This window comes from Gallus gallus, chromosome 2, assembly GCF_016699485.2.
Source record: "Gallus gallus isolate bGalGal1 chromosome 2, bGalGal1.mat.broiler.GRCg7b, whole genome shotgun sequence".
Lineage (NCBI taxonomy): Eukaryota > Metazoa > Chordata > Aves > Galliformes > Phasianidae > Gallus > Gallus gallus.
The window spans coordinates 147586441-147609568 of record NC_052533.1 but is presented as its reverse complement, the minus strand read 5'-3'; the positions used below and the strand labels follow the sequence as shown (position 1 = coordinate 147609568).

Genomic DNA, 23128 nt, shown 5'->3' with positions numbered 1-23128 from the left:
TCCAGACCTCATAGGATACTCGGCATCCAGCTATACCAATGAGTTTATAGGTCCTGTGCATTTCAGCACACATTGGATTCTGCTGTTGATCCCAAACTGAACCAGACCTCATGGGATGCTCAGCTTTCATCTATAGCAATTATTTAAGTGGTCTTGGATATTTCAGCAAGCATTGAAAGCTGGTGTTAGTCCCATGGTGGTCCGGATCCTACGGAGTGCTCAGCTTCTATCTATACCAGTGCATTAAGTGGTTCTGGGTATATCAGCAGGTTTCGATCCCAGGGCAAAAACATGCATGAGATTTGGGACTTAGAGATATCCATAGGAGTCCCACAGGGTCCTGAAGCATCATCTAATCCCAGGTTGAGTGGTTACGTCAGCATAGGAAGCGGGCAGGTGACAGCCCTCCAATTCAACCCTAAAACAGATCTTGTTGGATGAGGTGTTTGTAGCCGTGGAGATCACTCTCTGTAAGGAAAGAGGATTATTTTTTGCAGGATTAGGTACCCTGGAGCAGTTCAGAGGTCTCCACTTGCCCTGTGCTTGTCGTCAGCACCGTCTGGAAGAGAAACAAGCTCCTCTGAGGAGCTGGAGCCTGCTCACAGTGATTTATGGCCGTGGGGAGCCAGCTGCCCAAAGCGAGAGGCGACTCCACTATTGAGCTCCTGTAACTCCCTGTTAACCCGCTGATTACAGGCAGAGGTGGTGATTCCCTCATTTATCAACTGGGAAGGAAGACAGGTGAAGTTGTTTGGCAGAGGAAGGCAGTGTTTTCCCTGTGTGCAGGTTTTGCTGGGAGAATTGTTAGGTTCAGGATGAGTGAGTGGCTTACTTTCAGCTATTTGAGTTGGGGTTTTCCCTTATTATCTATTGTAATATTTATTATCTATTATCTATTTTAATATTTATTATATATTTTAATATTTCTTATCTAGTATTTGCAGTTATTAATGATTATGGTGCTTAATAGCAAAGAGGTGTCGATTTAGAGTTCCCAAGCGCTGTCCAAGGTTCTGCCGATGGCACCATTATTTTGTTCTCAATGTCACGTTGGGGTTTTGGGGGGACCCTCACATTCAGGGTGTTATCTGGGATTGTCATCATGTGTCCATTTTGGTGGGAAGTCAGCAGAATGGTCCAGGAAAAGGAGCAGGACTTTACTGGGGCTAAAGCTGTCAGTTTGAGGGCAAAAGCCGTGCTCAACCTGGAGCATCCCATACATCAGTTTCCCCACTGAGAAGTCACAGAATTTTAAAATGGGGGAAATCCCTGTGTTTTATATTCAGAGGCTGTGGATTCAGCTGTGAGCCAGCAGAGAACTTTTCCACATCCCAAACAGCCAAATCCTTTCTCCAGCTGCAGTCCTGCTCCAAGGATGCTCTCTGCTGGATACCCCAGGGCAAAGCATTCATTCATATGGTCACTATGCCTGAGAGGTGGCTTCAAAAGCTAATCTGCCTCTCCAAGCAGTGGAAAAATTATAGGGAGCCTACCTGGGGGATAGGGGAAAGTGGAGTTAATGGGGTTTTCACCCTATAGGGGACACCGGGCAGAGCTGACTCCTCTTCTGTGCAACGGGGCAGAGCCTCCAGCATGTCGCTGTGATTTAAAGGAACCCATAAATCTGAATGAATGGGTTAGTGACTGAAGGTTAGCAAGAGGCTAGGACTCCGGCAGCCGCCCGCTGCTGCTACAACAGCTTTTCCCCTTGAGGAACTCAAAAAGAATCAGCATTTTTCTCCCTAATAGAGCTTCAAAACTCTGTTGTGAGCAATTTGGAAATTCACGTTGAGTTTCGGGTTCATTAGCTGCTGGCTCCAAAGCGTGTACATAGTCAAAGCTGTCTAATATGGACGCACCGCACCAGTGCCTTGAATTAATGTTATTGTTATTTGTGTGGACGTAGTGGGGTGCAAACAAGGTTAATTGAAATGAGAGTGCTGCTTCCTCTTGATAATGGCTCAGGCTTGACAGCTAGGAGGAGTTTATTTTTGTATAAGAGCTGGCTTTATTATCCCTTTTTATTAGAGCTAATTTGGGCTCTATATCAAAAACTACATTAAGGGAATCATTTACGGTCACACCACCACCAACAAAAAAGATAGCCCTAGAGCCCTGTCCTTTATGTTAATGTCTGCAGTTAAAAGACAATTAAAAATAAACTCTTCTCTCTTAAAGCACCCTTTGTTTTCTTTCCCCTCTGCTCCCCCCTCCCTCTATCTCTCCCTCTCTCTTTGCCTCAAATGAGCCAATTTAGTTAAAACCCTAAATGTGCCCTTCAGGGAAAGGGACTTTTCTGCGCACGCTTATTGCAGAAGGGTAAGTATTGGTTTGGGGACTCTTGAAGCAGCAGCAGTGGGATGAGCAGAGGGATCAGTAGTGCACTGAGCAGTAAGTAAATTTTGCATTTAGGGGATCGGACAGCGTTGAGGGGATGGGACAGCGTTTGAGGGATGGAACAGCATTTAAGTTACAAACCGATCACATCGCAAAGCTGCTTCTAGGGTTGGGAAGCTACTTTGAGTTAAGGATGGTGACATATTGCTGCAGATTGGTAATTTGTTTTTAATTATAACAGCTGCAAGAAGGTGAAGTTTGCAGTTTGAGGCGGTGGGTGAATGCTCTCTTGCTTTTCACTGTTTGTCATAGTGATGCTGAAGCTGGGGAGCAACAAGCATGTGTACTGGGACAGCTCTGCTCCTCCTCTCCTGGAGCATTCTTCCTCCAGCTCCAGCCCTCCTGTAGCTCTAGGGGTGCTGGGCTGTTGCCTGCATGTGATACAGTCTCCCTTACAAATTATGCTTGCAAGCAGTTATCTCCCCTTGTTAAGCTGTGGGATTACCCTTGTGCTGCTGGAAAACCCACAGGAGAGAGAGGAAAACCATGATGGGAAAGAGTGTTTCAAATGGGGCAAGCCCTCTGCTTCTGCTGCTGCATCATCTCTTGGGATGGTGTTTTCTGCCCTTTCCTCCAAGGTTATTTGGGAGCTTTGCAGGGGATACAAATCCATCCCATGCCACTGACAACCCCATCCCTTTGCTATGCTGAGTTTTGTAAGGGCAGTTTTGTGCTTTCCAGCAATCATCCTGTGGGATGCTGTGACAGCAGGACCATGTCATGTCATGAAGCTGTGCTGTGAGAACCCAACAGAAGAACTAAAAATACCCCTGGGATCAGTGGTTGGCAAAAGGCACAGATTTATTCTACGTGTGTCACGATTTTATTTCAGTTCTGGGCATTGGAACAGTTCCTAATAGCCACGAGTACAGGGGTTTCTCATCCTCTGCTTCTCATCCTTTCCTCTTTCAGATGCCAGTGTGCTCCTACTTCTTGAAGGGGATCTGCAACAACAGCAACTGCCCCTACAGCCACGTCTACGTGTCCAGGAAGGCAGAAGTGTGCCAGGATTTTCTCAAAGGCTATTGCCCTATGGGAGAAAAGGTAAAAAAAGGCAACCATTCCCTCTCTGCCTGCAGTGATGGATTTGGGATTTTGCTAAAATAGGCAGAGGGCACTGTACTGGTGAGCCACCAGCTGTTTTTCACGCGAGCTACAGCACCAAAGGGAGCCATAGAGCTGGAAGCTGCTGAACACCTGGATGCGTTTCCAAAGGTTTATGGGCAAAGTGGCTTTGTTTCCTTACAGGCATGGAAAAAAAAAAAAGAAAAAGGAAACAAATGAAGGAGGTCGCAGCTCGCAATCATGTGCTGGTCTTGTGCATCCGTGTGCAGATAGCACCAGCCCCAGGCACTGCTCAGTTAAATAGATGAAAAGCAAAAGGAGAGCACTTTGAGCTCTGTTTTTTGCAGAACTTAATGGTTATTTTCAGTCACGCTGACTCCGTGGTGGGTTAAAACTGAGCATGAGCTCCTGGGGCTCAGTTTTAGCAGCGGCTGCAGCACCCTTCCTATTGTAGACTACATCATTTGAGCCTCCTGATGTGCTGAGATGTGTTCCTGGAAGGGGATTTCCTGGAGCCTGGCTCCCATCCCTATATGCTTCTGCTTCAGGTCAATGTGGTGAAGTGCTGCAGGGGTTTGGTGTGCACCCATGGTTGATTTGTAAGGTGTCTCTGAACTTGTGGCACCGTATGTAACACACAGAGCATGGGATTGCTTAGCCTTCCCAGAGAAGGAGTTGGAGCTGGCTAACAGTTGCTGGTTTCCAATGGAATTTTGGGGCTCTTACATTAAAGAAATGAAATTTGGGATTTATGCAATGTCTCACATCAACGCTTTCCTTCCTAAATGCTGTAGGGGTCTCCCACTGCCTTGCTTTGAGGCATTGCTGAGCATCCCTGGGTATTAGCATCATAGAATGATTAAGGCTAGAAAAGGCCGTTAAGATCATCAGGACCGACTCCAGCCCATCCCCACCGTGCCCATTAAACCATGTCCCTCAGAGCCACATTTCCATGTTTTCTGGAGAGGATGGCCCCTGTTGTTGGGTTGGGGAAGAGTACCTCCTGGCTGCATCATACCTTCCTGATTCAATTTTGCTGTTTTCTATTCATTTAATACCTTGTTTGGCCTCTTACTGTGAGCCACTCTGTTGATAAAACAACTTATTTTGGATCCCTTGAACAACATAAGGACCACCTTTTACTCCTCCCATTGCCATCTCAAACTCCCTGTGATCACATCAGAGTTCTCAGGCTGTGCAGTGCATGCTCATAATTGGGAAGAGGTAGACAGAAAATTTTCCAGCAGACTGAATAAGGGGACAGAAGTAGATGCTGAGATTTATGGAGATCATAGAATCATTAAAGCTGGAAAAGACCTGTAGTCCATCTAGTCCAACCATCCAGCTGCCACCAATATTGCCCACTAAACCACATCCCTCAGTGCCACGTCTCCACGTTTCTTGAACACTTCTAGGGATGGTGAATCCACCACTTCCCTAGGCAGCCTGTTTCAATGTCTGACCACTCTTTTGGAGAAAAAGTTTTTCCTGATGTCAAACCTGAACCTCCCTGCACCATCTGAACCCAGCACTGATAAAGCTGGAAGATAGCAGCCATTCTCTTCCCTCTGGGACATACGCTTTTAACCTCTAGGATGAATTTGCCTTACATGGAAATAATATCCTGAGTAGGGATAAGACACAAACTTCAGCGAACAACTCCCCAAGCTGGAGCTACCAGGTACCACATCCAAACACTTCAGACACTTTTGGAGTTTTGCAAACACTGCTTTAATTCAGCGCTTCAACTGAAACAAAAAAAAAAGAAAGAAAGAAAGAAAAAAAAAACCTGAGCCACTAATGAAACAATAATTTTGTTTACATAAAGTCTGCCAGATCGCAGGGCACCATCCCAAAAACGCCCCAGCGGGCCTATAGAGCAATATTATTTTATTGCATTTAATAGTTATCCATGAAGAAGTGGTTGCCTAAGCACTGTTTCGCAGAGTGGCTGCTCCTACAGCTTTCTGAATCCCATGTGTTTTGAACTGCTGTTCTCTGAAGATGTTGGGATCTGGGTGGGATGCTTGGATCTGGGCTCTCCTTCTCTCCATCCCAGGAGCTCTTCTTGATGGAGACACTGGAAGATCTCAACAACATCTCTGGGAGCAGATGAGGGTTGAAAAGCCAAGGGGAGACAATGGTAATCGAAGGCTGGCTCTCAGGAGATGCCCAAAATGGAGCTTTGCACAAAGGGAAAGATGGTGAAGCCATGACGTGTTGTGGTGGATTAACATGGGAAAAGCTGTAGGTGCCTAGAGAACGTCATATAAAGGCTCCATATAGAATCACGGGAATCATTAAGGTTAGAAAAGGTCTCTGAGATCATCACGTCCAACTGTCAGCCCACCCCCTCCATGTGTACTCATGGAACCATAAGTCCACTGTCCACCTACCACCAATATTTCCCACCAAACTGTATCCCTCAGTGCCACATCTACATGTTTCTTGAGTTGTCCCTTCACCAAAACACAACCAGGTACCTTCATCAAGGCAAACCCATCCCTTCGAGATGGAAGAAGTGGCTACAGGGCAAAAAACAAGCAAACAGGAGGAAGAAAAGCCAAAAGTAAGGGCTGTAAGAAACTCAGGACATCAGCAAGAATGGAGGGAAATCCTAATAAATTAGACTTTGGCTAATTACTTTTTTGTGTCGGTGTGTGGAGGGGCCTGTGTGCAGGATAAACATTTCTTCTAAAGAAAAACATAGCTGTCCTGCAGCACTAGCCACACGGGCAGCGTCCCTACAATTATTTTAAAATATTCCAATTTAAATGAAAATATAAAAGAGATATTTAGAATATTTATTCTATTAGTAAAAGTGCTTACTGCGTCACTTTTGGAGTGTCAGAAAAGCATTCTCCTACAGATGATGGATAGCAGCCTGTAATTATATATGGGGAGAAATTGCTGAGCGGGCCATATTTAACTGGGGAGGAGAAATAGCAGCTTGGGCCATTAAGGGTTAATTTTATTCTCTAAATAATATAAAAAGTGCTGAGTCCGTTCTTTTGCTCAAAGTAGAAAGTCCTCAAATGGACCCCGGAGAGTTTCTAATATTCTACTGAATCAAGTAAAAATGTTAACCTTGCTTCATAAAACGATGCCTTGTTAAAGATGCGCAGTCCCTTTTCTTTTGAATAATTTAGGCCGGGAGTAAATCTCCTCTTGTTCTGCATTGCTGTTGTCCGAGAAGTGTTGAGAGCTATCTGCCCGCAGCCTGAGCACTCGGTAGAGCATCCTATGAGGATAAACTCCGAGGGGAGGACATCCGGGAATTACGAGTTGAGGTCTGCTTGGGTTTGGCAGCGCGTTGCGTTGGGTTCTTCTCCCCGCTGTGTTTTTCTCCCTGTGCTGTTTTTTATCAGACCTTCATAAAAAATGCCATAAATTATTCGCAGTTGATGGCATGTCATTGGCAGTGTCACATCTTGAGTGTTTTCTGGGATTTTTTGCAGGATGCTCAGGTCAACATGGTTGGGCTTTGACAATCCCTTGGGTTCTGACTCCAACTGTGTGCACTTTTCATATAAATGGTGCCGGTCTTGTTCTGTGGACCTGGCCCAATCTACCTTCATCAGAATAATAAAATCACAGAATGGCCTGGGTTGGAAGGGACCTCAGAAGATTATATAGTTCCAATCTCTCTGCCCTGGGCAGGGTTGCCAACCGTTGAGTTGAACTCAGTGATCTTTATAAGTCCCTTCCAACCTGGAGTATTCTATGGTTCTGTGATTCCAAATCAGGCACTGGGTCAGGTTGCCCAGAGCTCCATCCAGCCTGGTCTTGAACACCTCCAGAAAAAGTGAGAAAACTTCAGTTTTGAATTCCCAAGTCCTTGTTTTAGGGACATAGACTGTAAATGGGTCCCTTGCCCTTGGGGGAAGGGGACAGCTCCTGTAGGAGCACGTGACCCAATCCTTCGTTAACTGAGTGTTATACTCAATTATTTTCAGAAGGGAGTTGATAGCAAAGTTAGAATTTCAGTTTTCAGCATCCTCACTCATTCTTGGGTTGTGTGTTGGGATGCTATGAGTAATCTGCTTAGAGTGATGCCACCTATGGATGTCTGACTGCCGCATTGCCCTGAGCTCTCTGACCTTCTCCAGCACCACAGGATGGTCCTTTTGGGGGAAGCTGATATCCCCCTGGCCAGGGGAACACCAAAGGGGAAATGGGAGAGGGGGAAGGAGAAATGAGGTCACTTGCACCTGCTCCCCAGGGTTTTCTGTTGATGATACTTTTTGCTAGAATTTGGTCTCTTCCTGTTTTACCAAGTTTTAGCTGTTAAAATGAGTTGTCCTGCTTTAACCAGTTGTGCTAGGGTAAAGACTACCCTGTTCCACCATCCCTCCTTCCTTTCTGTTTCTCTCACCTGTGTTTGGGGCATGAGTTCATGGAGGAGAATGGGATGACGCTAGTGGGTGTACGGCATTATAGCATGTCCCCAGGGGCAAGGGACAAGCAAGGGGACATGTCCATGGTGGTGAAACCTGCAGAATCCTCTGTCCCTGTAGGCAGCCACCCTGGAGAGCCTATTCATTGAAAGAGTGCCATGGGATTGGATGTAATTGAACATTGGGTGAGTTGTGCTCAATCTGATGGGTGCAGAGTGGTACAAGAGGTGGTTTCTCTACCAACCTTCTCTCCTAGCTGTGCCCAAATGTGATTTCCAAAATAATACACAATACTGAGGGCATTGACATACATAGAATCATAGAATCATTGAATATTCCAAGTTGGAAGGGACCCATAAAGATCACAGAATCATTAAGGTTGGAAAGACCACTAAGACCATCTTAGTCCAACCATCAACCCATCACCAAGTCCAACTCCTGGCTATACACAGAACCACCCAAAAATCAGACTACACACTGCTGCTTTAATATTTAATTTTTGATCATTTAATATTTAATTGCATGGCTTTGAGCATGCACCTAGGATTACATACAGAAAGTACTTGCCTTAAGACTGGAGATGTCCCTGCAGAGCAGGTAACTTGCAATTTGCTTTGCAGATGCAAACTTTGGTTTATTGGGGAATAAATTGTATTTGGAAGAATGGGGCTCAGACAAGTTTTGGTGCAGCACCAGTGTTTCCTACCAGTGTGTCACAGCAAAGGCAAGTGAATCAGCCTGCTGCATCTGTAAAATTGTTCGGTATTAAATAAGCTTTTCCCCCATGGTGTACATTAGCGAACGTGCTGCATTAAATACCTATCTTCATATTGTTTCCATCAGCTGCTTGGAAGCCTGTGGGTAAATTGTTCCCCCATGGGAACTGTTAAGCAGTGAGACACTGTGAGATTAAACAACAGTGAAAACGCACAGGGAAATTGTAAAGGGATAAATCAGGGGGAAGCGGGGCTCTGCCAGGGATGCTCATCATTGAGCCATGCTGGGACTGCCCAGCTGTCCCCAAGCATAGAATCATAGAATCAATTATTAGGGTTGGAAAGACCACAGTGATAGCAGTGACAGCTGCTTGTTTTTTTACAGAAAACTCCAATTCGGGGACTTTTTCTTTGCTGACGATTTGTTCTCGTTTTTCTCATCTTGTGATGCATCACGTTGGTTCTTTTCTCCTTTTCTGGTGGAAGTTTAACAGGTTGTCACTGTAAAGCTTTTTCCATTTCACATATCTGATGCATTCAATTTAACGCATTCCTAATCATGAGGAAAAGCCTCACTTTTGGAATCAGCTACCAGTTAAATGTCTCTGGGACTTTTTCTTAATTGTCCATTGCTCAGTTTGTGACGGAGAGCAATTTTTTTCACAGCAGAGATCAGATTTCTGTCGGTCTTTTGAGGTATCTCTTCACCCTTCTTTGGTCCTATGATGAAACATGGGTTGTTGAACGTCTTCTAGCTGTGGAAATCCCAAAGACTGAGACCTTTCCTTCATCCCATCTTTTCCAAACCAGTCATGATTGTATCTGGGAGAGGTTTGGGATGTGCTGGGTGTTGCAAAGGAAAGTGCTCTGATTTTGTGAGCAGGAGAGCTTCCTCCCAGCCTTCCTCTTTCCTTCCAGATATGCTGGCATTGACATTCACCACATTCAGGGGCTCTGTTTCCAGATCACTTTTGGGTGGGAAATCGGTACCTATGGGACTTCAGCACTGCATCCTTGGGTGAATGAAGGTTTGCTCATCTCTTGAAGGCCCTTCAAATACCCTATGAGACCTCATGCAGCTACTTCACATGTGGATTATTTGCCCTATGCTGTCAGTTTGAGGCAGACTAAGTTGCGGGGTTTTTTTAAACAGGTTTGAATTTCAGATGATTTTTCTTTCAAATTGCCCTGCTGCTGATGCCTGGAGAGAAGCAGCCATGGCAGGAGCAGATTTCCAGGCTCGAAGCACTCATCTCCAAACCCCATGATGCTGTTATGCTGAATTAAACCCAATCAAGCTGAGAAGCTCCTCCATGCCCAGCTACCAGGGGGGCTATTTGAAGTGCAAGAAACCTTAATATAAAACCTCTGTGCTCAGCATGAGCACAGGGAGGGGTATGGGGAAGGCTAAGCTTTGAGCCATCCCAAATTTTCTCTCTGTTGGCCATACCTCCATCTTATTTCTTTTATGATCCTATCACAGCTGCTTCCAATTTCCTATCCCCTTTGATTCAGAGAGAGCTTGCAGCAATGGGTAGGGAGGAACAGGATCTCAAACATGTGCATATGTGACCATACCTGGGCAGAGGGGAAGAGTGATGCAATTCATGGTCCTCTCACCATGACACAGGGCTGCACAGGAGCCACCTGGAGGCAACATTCATTAAAACTGCAAATGAGTGAAACAGATTAGCTGATCAAAGGATAGGGAGGAGATAGAATCATGGAATCATTAAGGTTGGAAGAGACCACTAAGACCATCCAGTCTAAGCATGAACTCATCACAACCATGAAGGGAATGACTTCCACTGTTCAACTGGTCAGGGACACCTCCCTTTTTAATTCCATTTGGATCAAATCTTTAAGGACTACGAAAGGAAGAATAGTTTTTCTGAGCCCCACTCATTCTGCACTGAATATAAAACTCACTTGGGCTTTTATTAGTAGAATCAAATCTCAAACAGATTATCCACCTGCATTCAAGAAAGTTGGATATTGAGGGATCTGCACATTGCGTCTTCTAAAGAGCTGATCCATTCTATACACCTACAACAGGAGAATGATGAGAAGGCATCACATTATTGCATCTTGAAAACTTCACTTTCTTTTGCTCATGCAGGGGAAATAACTATTTAAGATTTAAGTTTATCTGTCCTGCATGCAAATGTTTTGGACTCAGATGGTAGAAACACCAAGTCTTACCAGTGTATGTGCTTTTTACATGTATGAAACAAATCATAGGACATTTTGCCCTGTTTCCACTTTATATGGGGTATACAAGGGAGTCGGGTGGTTTTAGAGGCTACAAGCCCTCTCTAGGCTTCTTCATGTAAATCCAGGGCCAGGTGTTGTGGCATTTATTTTCATAAAATTATAGAATATCCTGAGTTGGAAAGGACCCTTGAGGATCACTGAGTCCGACTCCTGTTTTTGAGCTTTCACACCATGAATTTCAAACTCCAAAACGCCCAGGTTATATCCAAAAGCCTTTGGACTACCCCCCTCCTTGAAGCTCTTGGATCATCCTTTCTTTGTTCTCATTGGTGGTGTGTTTCTGATTTTCTTCCAATTCGCAGCCATTTTTACCTCCCTCACCTTCATTTTGATCTAGATGACTTCGAGTCTGGTCACCAGGAGTGATATTTTGGGCATATATATAGACAGTAGCCACGTATCTACCTGTTCCAGCTACATGTTCATGATGTGCCAAGTAGACTTTTTTTAAGCTTACCTTATCCCATCATTCAGAATTATCTGATGGGTAGCCTTTGCTAGCTCTTTTATAGTTCACTGCAGTTGTATGAAAATCATCTACAAATGCAACTTCATTTTATTTATCTTTAATTTTGGCTTTGGTTGACAGATGTTTTCTGTGTGCTACAGTTACCCATTTAATTTGTTTGTTTTTCTTTTATTTCGTACAGTGTGTAGCAGAAATCTGAAATCAGTCAACAAAGCTATTAGTAAGAAAATTCTTTATTGAAAGAAGCAAAAGTGGTCAGACTTAGTGGTAGTCTTGAATATGTCTGTTCTTAAGATCACAGATCATGAAAAAAGAAATGGGTAATGGCAAACTCACATCTACTGGAACCGAGGAGTGAAACCTTGGCTTAGGAGTCAACCAATAGATCCAACATTGGCAGTTGAACTGGATGATCTTGGAGATATTTTCCTACCATAATGATTCTATGATTCTATGAGTGGGCATGGTGATGATGGGTCAACAGTTGGATGTAATGATCTTGGAGGTGTCTTCCAACCTCAGTGATTCTCTGATAAACCTATTCTGGTATGTGGTGCCCAGTTATGTCAGCTGGGACAAGGGACTTGACTGTATGTTGTTGCGAAATGGGTCTAAGAAGGGCAAATAAGTTGTGCCAGTGCTTGACACCCAGTAGAAAAGGGTTTGTCTCTTCGTTTTGCACACCCAAGTGATTCTTGTCTGAAATTAGAACAGCAACTGAGGCTGTGCTACTGGTAGTGATAAATCTGAGTACTGGGAATGGCAGCTTCCCATTTAAAAAGCTTTGTCACTTCCAGAGGAGGTTTAAAACTAATCAGGTTTCTTCTGCGCCCCATCCAATCCGTGTATCTCTGCAGAAATCTTTGTGGGTTTCCATCTTGCATCTTATTTACCGTACTCTGTAATGGCATAATGAGGGTTCTTATTGCAACTTTAATTTAACTGTAGTATCTCCAACAGCATTCAGATGCTTGCATTAAAGATGTTGCTTATCAGGGCAAACTCAAACTGCTTAATAGCCTGGGCTAGTTGATAATAGTGCCTAGATAAATACCAGCCTGTGATTTTTTTCTCTTGCGCTTTAATATCTTTGTAGTAAAAGATGCATCACAAAACATGAAAATTAGGAAGTCTGGAGGCAAGTAGTCACTAAATCACTGCTAATGACTGGGAATATACTGATGAGGCAAAGTTCTTGATTTCGGTCTGAACTTCTTTATAGGCAAACACAAAGCAGAGCAGGTTTTGTCTTTGTTTCCACACTGGAATTCCCCTTTGTTCACACTTGTTTTCTTTTATTGGATGATCTCTGCACCCTGCAAACACCAGTGGCAGCTCCTCAGGCCACCTGGGAGCCCGTGCATGCATGGCAGAGCCCCTGGTTCTGGTGAAGACTTCACTGTAGGGGGTGTACAGTTGGTGTCTACCTTGTTCCATCCACAAAGGTGATGATTTGGGGTTGATAGTTCCCATAGATGGGTTATCCATGTGAAACGTGAATGGGTTCTCCGTATGAAACTGGCTCCATCCTGACTTGGAGGTGTGATGGATGACCTTATCGGGGGGCTGTGATGGAAATAGCATTCCTGGGCAGGTTCTGCAAAGCAGTGAGGAAATGATTAAGTGCTGAAGGCATTCCCGTGTGTGTTTCCATGCTGGTTCTCAGCAACTCTTTGCTCTCTAACTGGGATTCACCTTCGTCCTTCTATCCATGGCTATGCATTCACCATGTCTCCACCAGTCCTTGATGCCTTGGGGCTAGAGTAAGGCCAAACAGGAGTTTGCTAAGGGCCATGGCTCCTCTGGCTTTTCAGGACATCCTTCCCTTCCCTGGAGGATTTCAAGAAAAGATAGATGTCACACTCAGTGTCAGTTGGACTGAATGGTCTTAGTGGTCATTGTAACCTTATTAATTCCCTTATTCCTTGACACTTTGTCATGTGCTGTTGTCAGCCTTGGAGCAGCGGCCCCAAAATCCTGTGGCACCAAGCAACTTTTCCTTTTCTGCAGATTTTGAGCTTTTTCTTCCCTTTTTCCAAACCATTGACTTGTAAACCACAAGCTCAAGTGTCCACTTCTGCTAAATGATGCTTTCCCTTGGTCATCACAGCTCCTGCCAGCTTGTTTGCCATTTTCATATCCACTGTTAATTGGGACTGCTGTTTGCAACCATGGGAGGGGAATTTTGCAACTTTTCAAATAGCATTAAATCTTTTCTTCCCAAATGTCGGAGCTCTCTCATTTGTAGTATTTCCCAGTTGGGAAACTGACATGAGGCTGTTTCCCCTGTTCTGCACTGGGGAAAAAAAGATAAAACAATGTCAAAACCCTTTGATTTCTCCTGTTGACTGCCTGAAGACAAAGAGGCACAAGCAGCACTCCATGTGTTGGCTAAATTTCTCCCATCATTATTCCACAGCCCATATGATGTTTGGATGTATTGTCCTCCAGGTTTTAATGATGGAGAGCTGGAATTTTTAAGGCTGCTTCCATTTGCATCCAATTATAAAAAGGCCATCAAAAAAGCTACTTTCTGTCTGTCAGCTCTGAACAGTGTCACAAAGCAGCCCCACTACCTCCAGCAATAGCTTCCCAGCAGCCACTTAACACTGGGAACTCATGGGGAAGAGGTACATTAAAACAACCTAACATCAATCCAGCCAGTAAATCCTGTGACTTGGAGATGGGGCTTCCTCTAATAGCTCCCGCTGAGCTACAGGCTTGGAAAAAGAAAGCACCTGCGTTGAATTTCTTGAGTTGAGTTGAGTCACTTTGAGTTTCTTGAGTTTGGGGTTTTAGCTTGTCCTTGTGAAGCTCCCCTTCCTCAGATTGTGCAATTCCATTTTGGGTTTGGGTTTCCAGGCAGGTGCTGGATAGACTCCCTTGTGCTCATTGTATGGAGAGGTGGATGGAAGCCCGAAGAAATGGGTAGAGAAAAGCAAGGATTCACCAGTCTCTTTTCCCATGTCATCTGCCATCCCCTGGCACTGGAATAAGAGGAATCAAGCAGGGTGCGAGACAAGCCTGGAGATATTTGAGAAGTTCAACATGGGCAAACTCCTGGTGGAGCAGAGCCGGGAATGCAGGGCTGGATGAGACTGTTCCTCCCCCCATGGGGTCATTGGGCGGTTACTGGTCGGCCCAGTAACCCAGCTTTACCTTCTTCCTGCCTTGCTGAGGTTGTTGATGGAAAATGTTAATTAATATCATTCCCAGGGCTGAGATCTTCCAACCAGCCCTGCCAGTTGCTGCCTCCTTCTTTGCCAGGTCTGGGCTAAAGAAGGCTGCGCTCCACAAATACACTTGTGCCTGACCCCTCCCCGGTGAGTGACAGGGCTGGGGGCCATTTATGGCTTTTTGGGTGCTGAGCAGCACCTTGAATTTCATCCAGGACTCCCTGGCAGCAGGGGAAGAGTCCTGGGTATAGGGCTGCCAGTAGGCACTATCCCAGTTTGGGTACTGCTTGCTGCCCAGCTCCAGGCAGGATGTGAGGGGAACTCCAGAGCAGGGAGACTGGGGGGACCCTGGAACACGAGTCCCCCCTGGAGCTCATCTCTATCTCCAATCCATGGGATGACCTTGTTCTATAGGATGACCTCGCTTCATGGCATGACCCCGCCCCATGAAGTTGATGCCATCCCATGGGCACTCAGTGCAGCTGGTTGGAAGAAGTTTTGGGGTTTCTGTGGGTTTTCTCTCCTCTCTGCTAGAAGGAGCCACATACTTTTTCTCTTTTTATGGTACAACCTGCCTGTTGGCGGGAGTCCCACGGAGTATAATTAGCCACCCTGACAGGTGGAAGGGATCGGGTGGCCCTGAGCGCGAGGTCGCTCGGCCACCCCATTGCTTCACCCCGGCTGACACGTGGCAAGCAGCAAGCAGCTTTACAGTAACCCTCCACTTCATCTGTCTTTAAGGCACAGGGGCAAGAGAAAAAAGAGCCGTTCCCTCCCTCCCATAAATAAATAGAGGGAGCAAAGTCATTAGGAAAGCTGAGCCAGGGACACAGCACTGGAATTAGTCGCATGCGGTTTTGTTTTTTTAATATTAAGTGTATATTCACCAGTGGAGCCAATGACCAGATGGGGATGTGGCAAGTCTTGCTCCCACTGTGAGGATTGGTGGGGATGGGGACACACATGTCGCACATCTGTGGATGTGGCACTGTCCCTTGGTCCCCCTCACCTGGGAAGAAGCAGCCATGTACATCTCTTGGATTTTCCCCAAATCAGTGCCATTCTCCATCATTTCTTGATGTCGTGGTGACAGTTCCAGAGGTGATGCATCAATGTGGCTTTTCGAGGTGATGAATCTTTTCCTGCTCTTCTCCTTTCCACATTTGTTTTTGTGCTGGAAGATACACAGGAGAAGATTTTGCATTTCTGGGGAGAGATGCTGCCCTGCTGATAATTAGTGGTAATTGACTTGGGTCAGAATAATGCAGAAGTCTTCTGCGTTGCTTGAGAAGCAAATAAATCAATATAAGGAATTGACTTGACTAATATTGTTTGGTGAACTGCTGTGGGGGCATCTCCACTGGATTTTCTTACAGCTGCTGGGATGTCAGGGCAAAGTTGGGCATCAGTTGGACTGGACCCAACTGCAAAACCACAGAGCAGCTACCATTTCTGATAACACGATTTCTCCAGGTAGAAGGTCATTGAATCGTAGAATATCTCAAGTTGGAAGGGACCCATAAGTACAATTGAGTCCAAGATGTCCCAGAGGGCACTCATTTTGCACACAAGTGATATGGCAGAGCCCAAAAGACGGTGAGCAGCAGATGTTCTATGGGAGTTTGGCCAGGGACCACCCTGGGCAGGAATCTCCTGGCTCCCTGCACTCTTCTGGGAAAAGCTGCAGCAGCCTTGAAGGTCCTTGGGTGAGAAACACGAGACCTGCCCTGTTCTGCCTTCATGGTGAGCACAGTCTAAGAGCCACATGTGCAAGGGAATGTGGCCAAACAAAGCTGATATGTGAGAGCAGCCACCCACCAACAATGCTCTGTTGGAAGCAAAGGGAGAAGTAAGAGAGGTCCTCATGGCATCACTGTCATTGCAAGAATGGAGAACTGGAGGAGGCTGTGAACCTTAGACAGAATCACAGGATGGTTGAGGTTGCAAGGGACCTCTGGGTCCATCTGATCCTTACTCTGCTCAAGCAAGGATGCTCTAAGCTGCCTACTCAGGATCATGCCCAGATGGCTTTTGAAGATCTCCAAGGAGGAGACTCTATGACATTCTTTGGTTTTCCTCATCTTGATTTTCCACTCCTACAATTGCCACATCTACCTATTTCCTCAGCACCTTCAGGGATGTCTTCCCTGGTCCATCCCCTACTCAGCCCATTTTGTTCCTCTTGTTTTTTTAAAGCAATTATCAGTTTGAGGTGTTTGTTCTCCTGCTTGCTAATATGTGGGGAAAAATTACTTTAAAGCTGCCCCATCACTGCCTTTTCTAAGCACTTACTCTTGGTCCTTATCGTCAGTTGCCAGAAGTTGGGAAGTTGTGAAGAAAGTAGGGAAAAAAAGGAAGACTGTATTGCCAAATTTCTTGACATAAAAGTGTGTTTTCTAGAATTTCTAAGGTAACGACTGCTTAAACAGGCTGAGAGAAGCATTGTGTGCTGCAGGAGCTCGTTTTCATATACTCCCTGTTGAATGGCATACCAAAAAATAAAAGTTCACATTCCTACCATCTCATGAGACTTTGTTGGAGTTCATGATCTTGTGATCTTTCCAACCTGAATAATTTTGTGATTCTGTGAATAGGGTGGTGAAGATAGGCTGATGGTTGGACTAAATGACCTTAGTGATCTTTCCAACCTTAATACTTCCATGATTCAATGAGAGCTGACACCACGCCTACAGGGGATTGTCTCCAGTGTTGATTTTTCAGCACTGGTTGGGTGGGATAGAGCAGTAGGACTTTGGAGTCATGGCAAACCTTGAGCACTATTTGGAGATGCTCTGCTTTCATGATACTTGTTGGCCTATCAACTTGATATAACATCATGGAAGCTCCTTGAAATAGAGAGGAAAAGTGCTTGGAGCTGTTTTTGATGAATTTTACTCCTCCTCCTGGTTCTTGCACCCCGCAGAGCTGGTGTGTTGGTGTATCTGTCCGGCTCCCAAGCCCTCCTGCTGTGCCAGTCTCCAGCTGTCGGGTTCTTCTCTCCACTGCTGATGTTGGCGATTGCCTTGAGCTGCCAGACCCCATTGCCCTTTCAAGCGGAGTCCCTCACTCCTGCAACTCAGCAGGGTTGCCATTCCGTCCCAAAGGTCACTGCAGGGGGCTGCTCCCATACAGCTCCACTTTGGGGGGTATTAAAAGGGCAGGAGCTTGCCCACATCTTGTGATTCCCTATTGCAGGGAGATGCATTTTTATAAAGACACAGGAATGGTCATTCTGCAAACTTTCTCTTTCTGTGGATTTTTCTGCTTTCCCTGATATCTGTGCAAAATTTTAGTGTCTTTTCTGTCCTGGAACAAGGAGTTTTGTAGTGTGAACGGTCAGGTGAGGCACCATCCATAGAACCATAGAATGTCTTAAGCTGGGAGAGATCCGTAAGGATGACCGAGTCCAACTCCTGGCTCCACACAGGACCACCCAAAATCCAAACCCTATGTCTGAGAGCATTGTCCAGACACGCCTTGAACTTGAGATTGGGGCTGTGGCCACCACCCTAGGGAGCCTGTTCCTTGCCTACCACCTCTGGTGCAGAACCTTTTCCTAACACTCAACTTGACCCTCCCCTGATGCAACTCCGTGCTGTTCCCTTGGGTCCTTCTGCTGTAACCGGAATTGTCATGTGTTGGCTGTAGGCCACCATAAAGCCTCCCCTCAGTCTTGTCTGCACTGGGGTGAACAAACCAAGGGACTGATCCTCATACATCTTGCCCACCGGACCCTTCCCCACTTTCATAGCTCTGCTTAGGACACTCTCTTACAGTTTTATGTCCTTCTGTTCCTAAATTGCATCCAGTGCTTAAGGTGAGGCCACACAACGCAGAGCAGAGTGAGAAAATCGCTTCCCTTGTGCAGCTAGAAGGGTACACTTGGCCTTTTTGGCTACCAGGGAGCACTGTTGACTCAGATTCAATTTGCCATCAATCAGAATCCCCACATTGCTTTCCGTGGGGCCACACCTAGCCTCTCATCCCTATATATGCAGGGCTGCCCCATCCCAGGTGCAGAACACAACACTTGTCTTGTTAAACTTCATGCCATTGGGCATTGCCCTCTGGTCTGTTAAATCACAGAATCATAGAATCATTTGAATTGGAAAGGATCCTTAAAGGTCATCTAGTCCAGTTCCCCTGAGATAGACTTACAGGTCTATCAGAATGCGTAGAGCCCCATCCAGCCTAACCTTGAATGTCTCCAAGGATGAGGCATCCACCACATCTCTGGACAACCTGTTCCATTGCTTCACTATGAGATATCTCTGTAGGGCCTCTCTGCCATCGAGAGAGTAAAGGGTGGGGAAGAGAGCATCCTTGGAAGGACTGAGTTCCATCCCCACTCTCAGTCACTTATGCTCCATTGATTGGAGTGAACTCTCTGGGTTGCTGGGTGATGGTGTCCAGTGTTGGAGATTACAGAAGCCGGTCTTTCTCCCTTAAGGCAACTAACTTTCCTAGATAGAAGTCACATCCAAAACTCTCTTCTTCCTTTCTGGCATTTCTTCCTTCCTTTTCCTTTGCCAAACATTGCCATTTTCCAGCAGAATGCCCATCTGGTGAGTTCTGCAGACTTCTCTTTGCCACTGATTCCCACAGTGAGCATTGCTCTGGAAACCATAGACTGAGCTCCAACCCTTGGCCTCCTTTGGCAGGAGGCAACAGTCCCAAAATAGGCACATTTTTAAGCAAAAAGATGTGCTTTGTTCCTTTTGTACTCCTTCCCAAGTGACCAAGGGAGGTCAGAAACGTAGAATTGGAAATTTTGTAATCCAGTTTGCTGTCTGAAACTGATATGTCCACCTCAGTTAACCTACTGGGACCATCAGTGCCATCTCCTCAGGGGTGATTGCTATCCAGATTTTGTCATCTTGGGTCTGTAAAGTCAGGTGCTTAGAAAGCAATGTGTGAATGTATAGCATCTCCTGGAAAAGGTTAATATTTTGACATAATATTTCAGTGTGAAATAATGTGTTTCGGTGTGGAGGAGGAAACACCAGCACATCTTTCTCTGCTTTAAGCAATGAGTTGGTGCCACCTGAAGGAGATCAACTTTGGGAGCTCGAGCTACTTGCAGATATTTCAATAGGGACATTTCCCAATGCTTCTCTTTTTATCCTTCCCAGTGCAAGAAGAAGCACACGCTGGTTTGCCCAGACTTTGCCAAGAAGGGCATCTGCCCCAGGGGTGCCTGCTGCAAGCTGCTGCACCCAAAAAAGAAACGTCACTCACCAGGGAACTGTGCTGGTGAAGATGGGGACCCCCCCTCCAAGTGGAGACGGCTCTGGGAGGAGACGAACAGGTAGGAAAGAGTAGAAGAAACTGCACTTAAACCATTGTCTTCTCAGACTGCCTCTTATGGATACACGTATCTGTGTGCGTGCTGGTTTACTTTAAGATGCCAATGACATGAGTCACTGTAATGCCTTCTTGATAGAGTCCTTATGGGCAAACGGATCAGGTCTCCAATAGGTCTGCAATAGGTCTCGAAGCACAGCTGATGGAGAGGACCATGGGGATTGCTTGCATCTCACTGCCCTAGGATTTGTTCATGTCATCAGAATGTGAGTATCCTTTCTTTTAGAAATGTGCTGCCCAAGTTTTTGGCACCTTCAGGCATCTCTGAGGCTATTGTAGAACGTCCACCTGGAAGATGGAGGAGCTCTGGTAGAAACTGGCTTGTGTTTTTGGTTAATCGTGGTAGCAACTATGAGTGTGTAGCATCTCTCCAAGCCTTTTGGAGATCACTGTCTCCTCTGCCTTCGGGGTGTTGGTTATTTGTTGTGCTTCAGGCTGCCCAGTTCTACACCCCAAGTTTCATCCTGTGCTATCGCTGCCAAGAGAGGATCATAGAATCATAGAACTGTTAAGGTTTTAAAAGACTACTAAGAATGTCAAGTCCAACTGTTGACCCATCCCCACCATGCCTACTGTGTCTCTCAGTGCCACATCTCCATGTTTCTTGAGCACCTCCAGGTACGGTGACTTCACCACCTCCCTGGGAAGCCTGTGCCAATGCATTACCACTCTTTCTGAGAGCAAATTTCTCCTAATATCCAACCTGAGTTGACATCCTCCATCCTCTGCCACAGATTTTACTCTTTGAAATGAGACACTTTAAGTGTAATGAAAATTAAAGCCAAACTCAAATTGGACTTCAAACCCCTAAATTTGTCTAATAGTCCTAGTTAGAAGGAGGAGAAAACACCAGCTTGGGGTTCTTGGCCACTCTGCTGCCATCATCCCCACCCCAGCCCTGCCTTGTATGGTAGCAGAGGGGCCGAGCGCTCAGCAGGCTCTCTGGGTGACAGAAGAGCCTTGAAATGATACCGAGCTCACATCCCCCATGTGAATGAGGTGCAAAATAGCTCCTTGCTCTTTTTAGGTACCCTGTGGGCAGCTTGCAGTGCTCGAAAGCTGCTCAGGAGGTTGTTTTCCTTTCTTAGCACCATCATCAGAGATATCAAACGAGCTGAACTGTCATGTTATCTGCACTCGCCAGAAATCAGAGACAAGGATCAGCCTGGGATGAAGCCCAGAGAGCCTCCACGTGCCGCTCTGCTGCCTCGCTCCATGTGCTTCAGCACTGCCAGGAGGGGATTATTTTGTTTTCCATTATTAATTTCTTTGTGTGTGTTCCTCCTCTAGGAATGTTCCAGCTCAACTCTCTGATGATGGGGAAGTGCCCGGACCCTCCAGCATGGAGGAGGATGTGAAGTTTTGGAAGGAAGCAGACACCACTCGTAGCAGCTGCCTGCAGAAGCTTCCATCCTTCATCTCCCTCCAGTCCTCAACCTCTCCGGGTGATAAGAAATGCAAAGTAGAGAGGAATGAAGATGAACCAATGGATGAGCCAGGTAGGAAGTACTTGGACTGAGTTTGCACTGGGCTGCCTTAAATCACCACCAGGGAGAGTTATTCCCCATTGTTATCCATGTGTTTTTGTGGGATGAGCCACCAATCCTCTTAAGTGCTGGCTCCAACAGCAGCTCAGTTGGAAGGTAGGGGATTTTGGGGTGCTTTGAGGAGACCCAGATATGTCCACAGGTGATGGAGATGCAGTGCAGGGCAAAGCAGAACCGAATATCCTCATTTTGTGCCTTGGAGCTGCTCCATTGGGAACATACTTGGTCATTTCCAGCTCTGGACATTTTGGCTGGATGTTGCTATATGTTTTGCACTGCATCCTTTCCATGAGAGGGATGTGCCATAGTTGCATCTCCTGAATGCCATCTTGGGTAGCAGAGTGGGCTCAAAAATTAAAACATTTTGTGGCAGCAACTTGTCATTTCAGCTTGAGGTGAGATCCGGGAGAATTTGATAGAAAAACAGAACAGCTTCAAAGATGACCTATAATTTTTTTTGTCCAGCTGTGGACAAGGGCATGGAGGTGAGGAGCTAATGGCTGGACTATATTATCTCAGTGATCTTTTCCAACCTTAATGATTCTGTGATTCTGAAACAGGGGATGTCTGTTGGGTTGGAGGGCTCTGTCTCATTCTCTGTCAGCGGAGAGGTAGGATGAAATTCATACAATGTGGCTTACTGTGAAGGGAAGGGCTGGAAAAACCTTCTGAGCTTCCCTCCCTGTCCTTGATCTCCTGCATCCTCCAATCCAGGAGCAGGATCCTGCTGGGACAAGGGTTGAATTCAGCACCAGAGCATTTGCACTTTCCTCTGTAAGTGGAGGCTGAGTTGCTCAGCAGCCAAGTGCAAACCCCTCTTCAAGCCAAGGAGGTCTGAGATGCCTCAACGCTGTCAGGAAGAAAATTCCCAGGCTTAGCAACATATTCCTGGAGTCACAGGCAAGCAGGGATGGCTGCTCAGCTGTGTGCTGCAGTGGGTACATGGCCTTTCAGTGGGGAAAGGAAAGCAAGGAAGGAATGGCAGATATCTGTAAAATAATCTGATGACAAAGCAGTTTCCATGCCAAAGAGATATGGGGGTTGTGCATGGTTGGTCCAGGGTGGGTGCGAGGGTCATAGAATTATAGTCATAGAATATCCCAAGTTTGAAGGAATCCATAAAGATCATAGAATAGAATCATAGAATCATTAACATTGGAAAAGACCACTAAGATCATCAAGTTCAACCATCAACGCATCCCCAACCTGCCCACTAAAAGTTCATTGAGTCCAGCTCCTGGCTCCACACAAGACCACCCAAAAAATCAGACCATGTGTTTGAAAGCGTTGTCCAGATGCATCTTGAGCTCTGGCAATCTCAGTGCCACGACCACTTCCCTATGAAGCCTGTTCAGTGCCCAGTCACCATCTTGGTGTAGAACACTTTTCTGATATGCAACTTGACCCTCCCCATGGTGCCTGTTGGGTGCTCAGGTTCACCCATTCCTGTCACTGAGATGCATTCAGTGATTTAAGACTCATCCCAATACACACAAGGGGTCCCAGGGGCACAATGATAGCCATAGCCTCATAGGAGGAAAGGAGCCTTGGCCACCAAGGGGCTATCATCCTGATCATTCCAAGAGGGTGCTAGTGTTGCAAAAGGCCCCACACGATTAACAGTGTCCAAATCACCTCTGAAACCAGGACTGAATCTTAAGGTACTGTGTGTAGTGGTCAGGATGAGTCCTTGTGAGGCTCTGGGTAGTTGGTATCTAGTAGT

The 23128-nt window shown here is 46.0% G+C and overlaps 1 protein-coding gene across 2 annotated transcripts in view; it reads left to right on the top strand.

Moving 5' to 3' along the window:
• Window positions 1-23128, top strand: part of ZC3H3 (zinc finger CCCH-type containing 3) — a 156259-nt gene that overhangs the window by 122009 nt on the left and 11122 nt on the right. Inside the window, exons 9-11 of one of the 2 annotated variants that reach the window (NM_001031585.3) lie at window positions 3310-3441; window positions 19627-19802; window positions 21149-21357. In NM_001031585.3, coding sequence (NP_001026756.2) covers window positions 3310-3441; window positions 19627-19802; window positions 21149-21357 — 517 coding nt within the window. Of the gene's footprint in view, window positions 1-3309; window positions 3442-19626; window positions 19803-21148; window positions 21361-23128 lie in introns of both variants that reach the window. The other variant, XM_015283175.4, reaches the window with a different exon arrangement.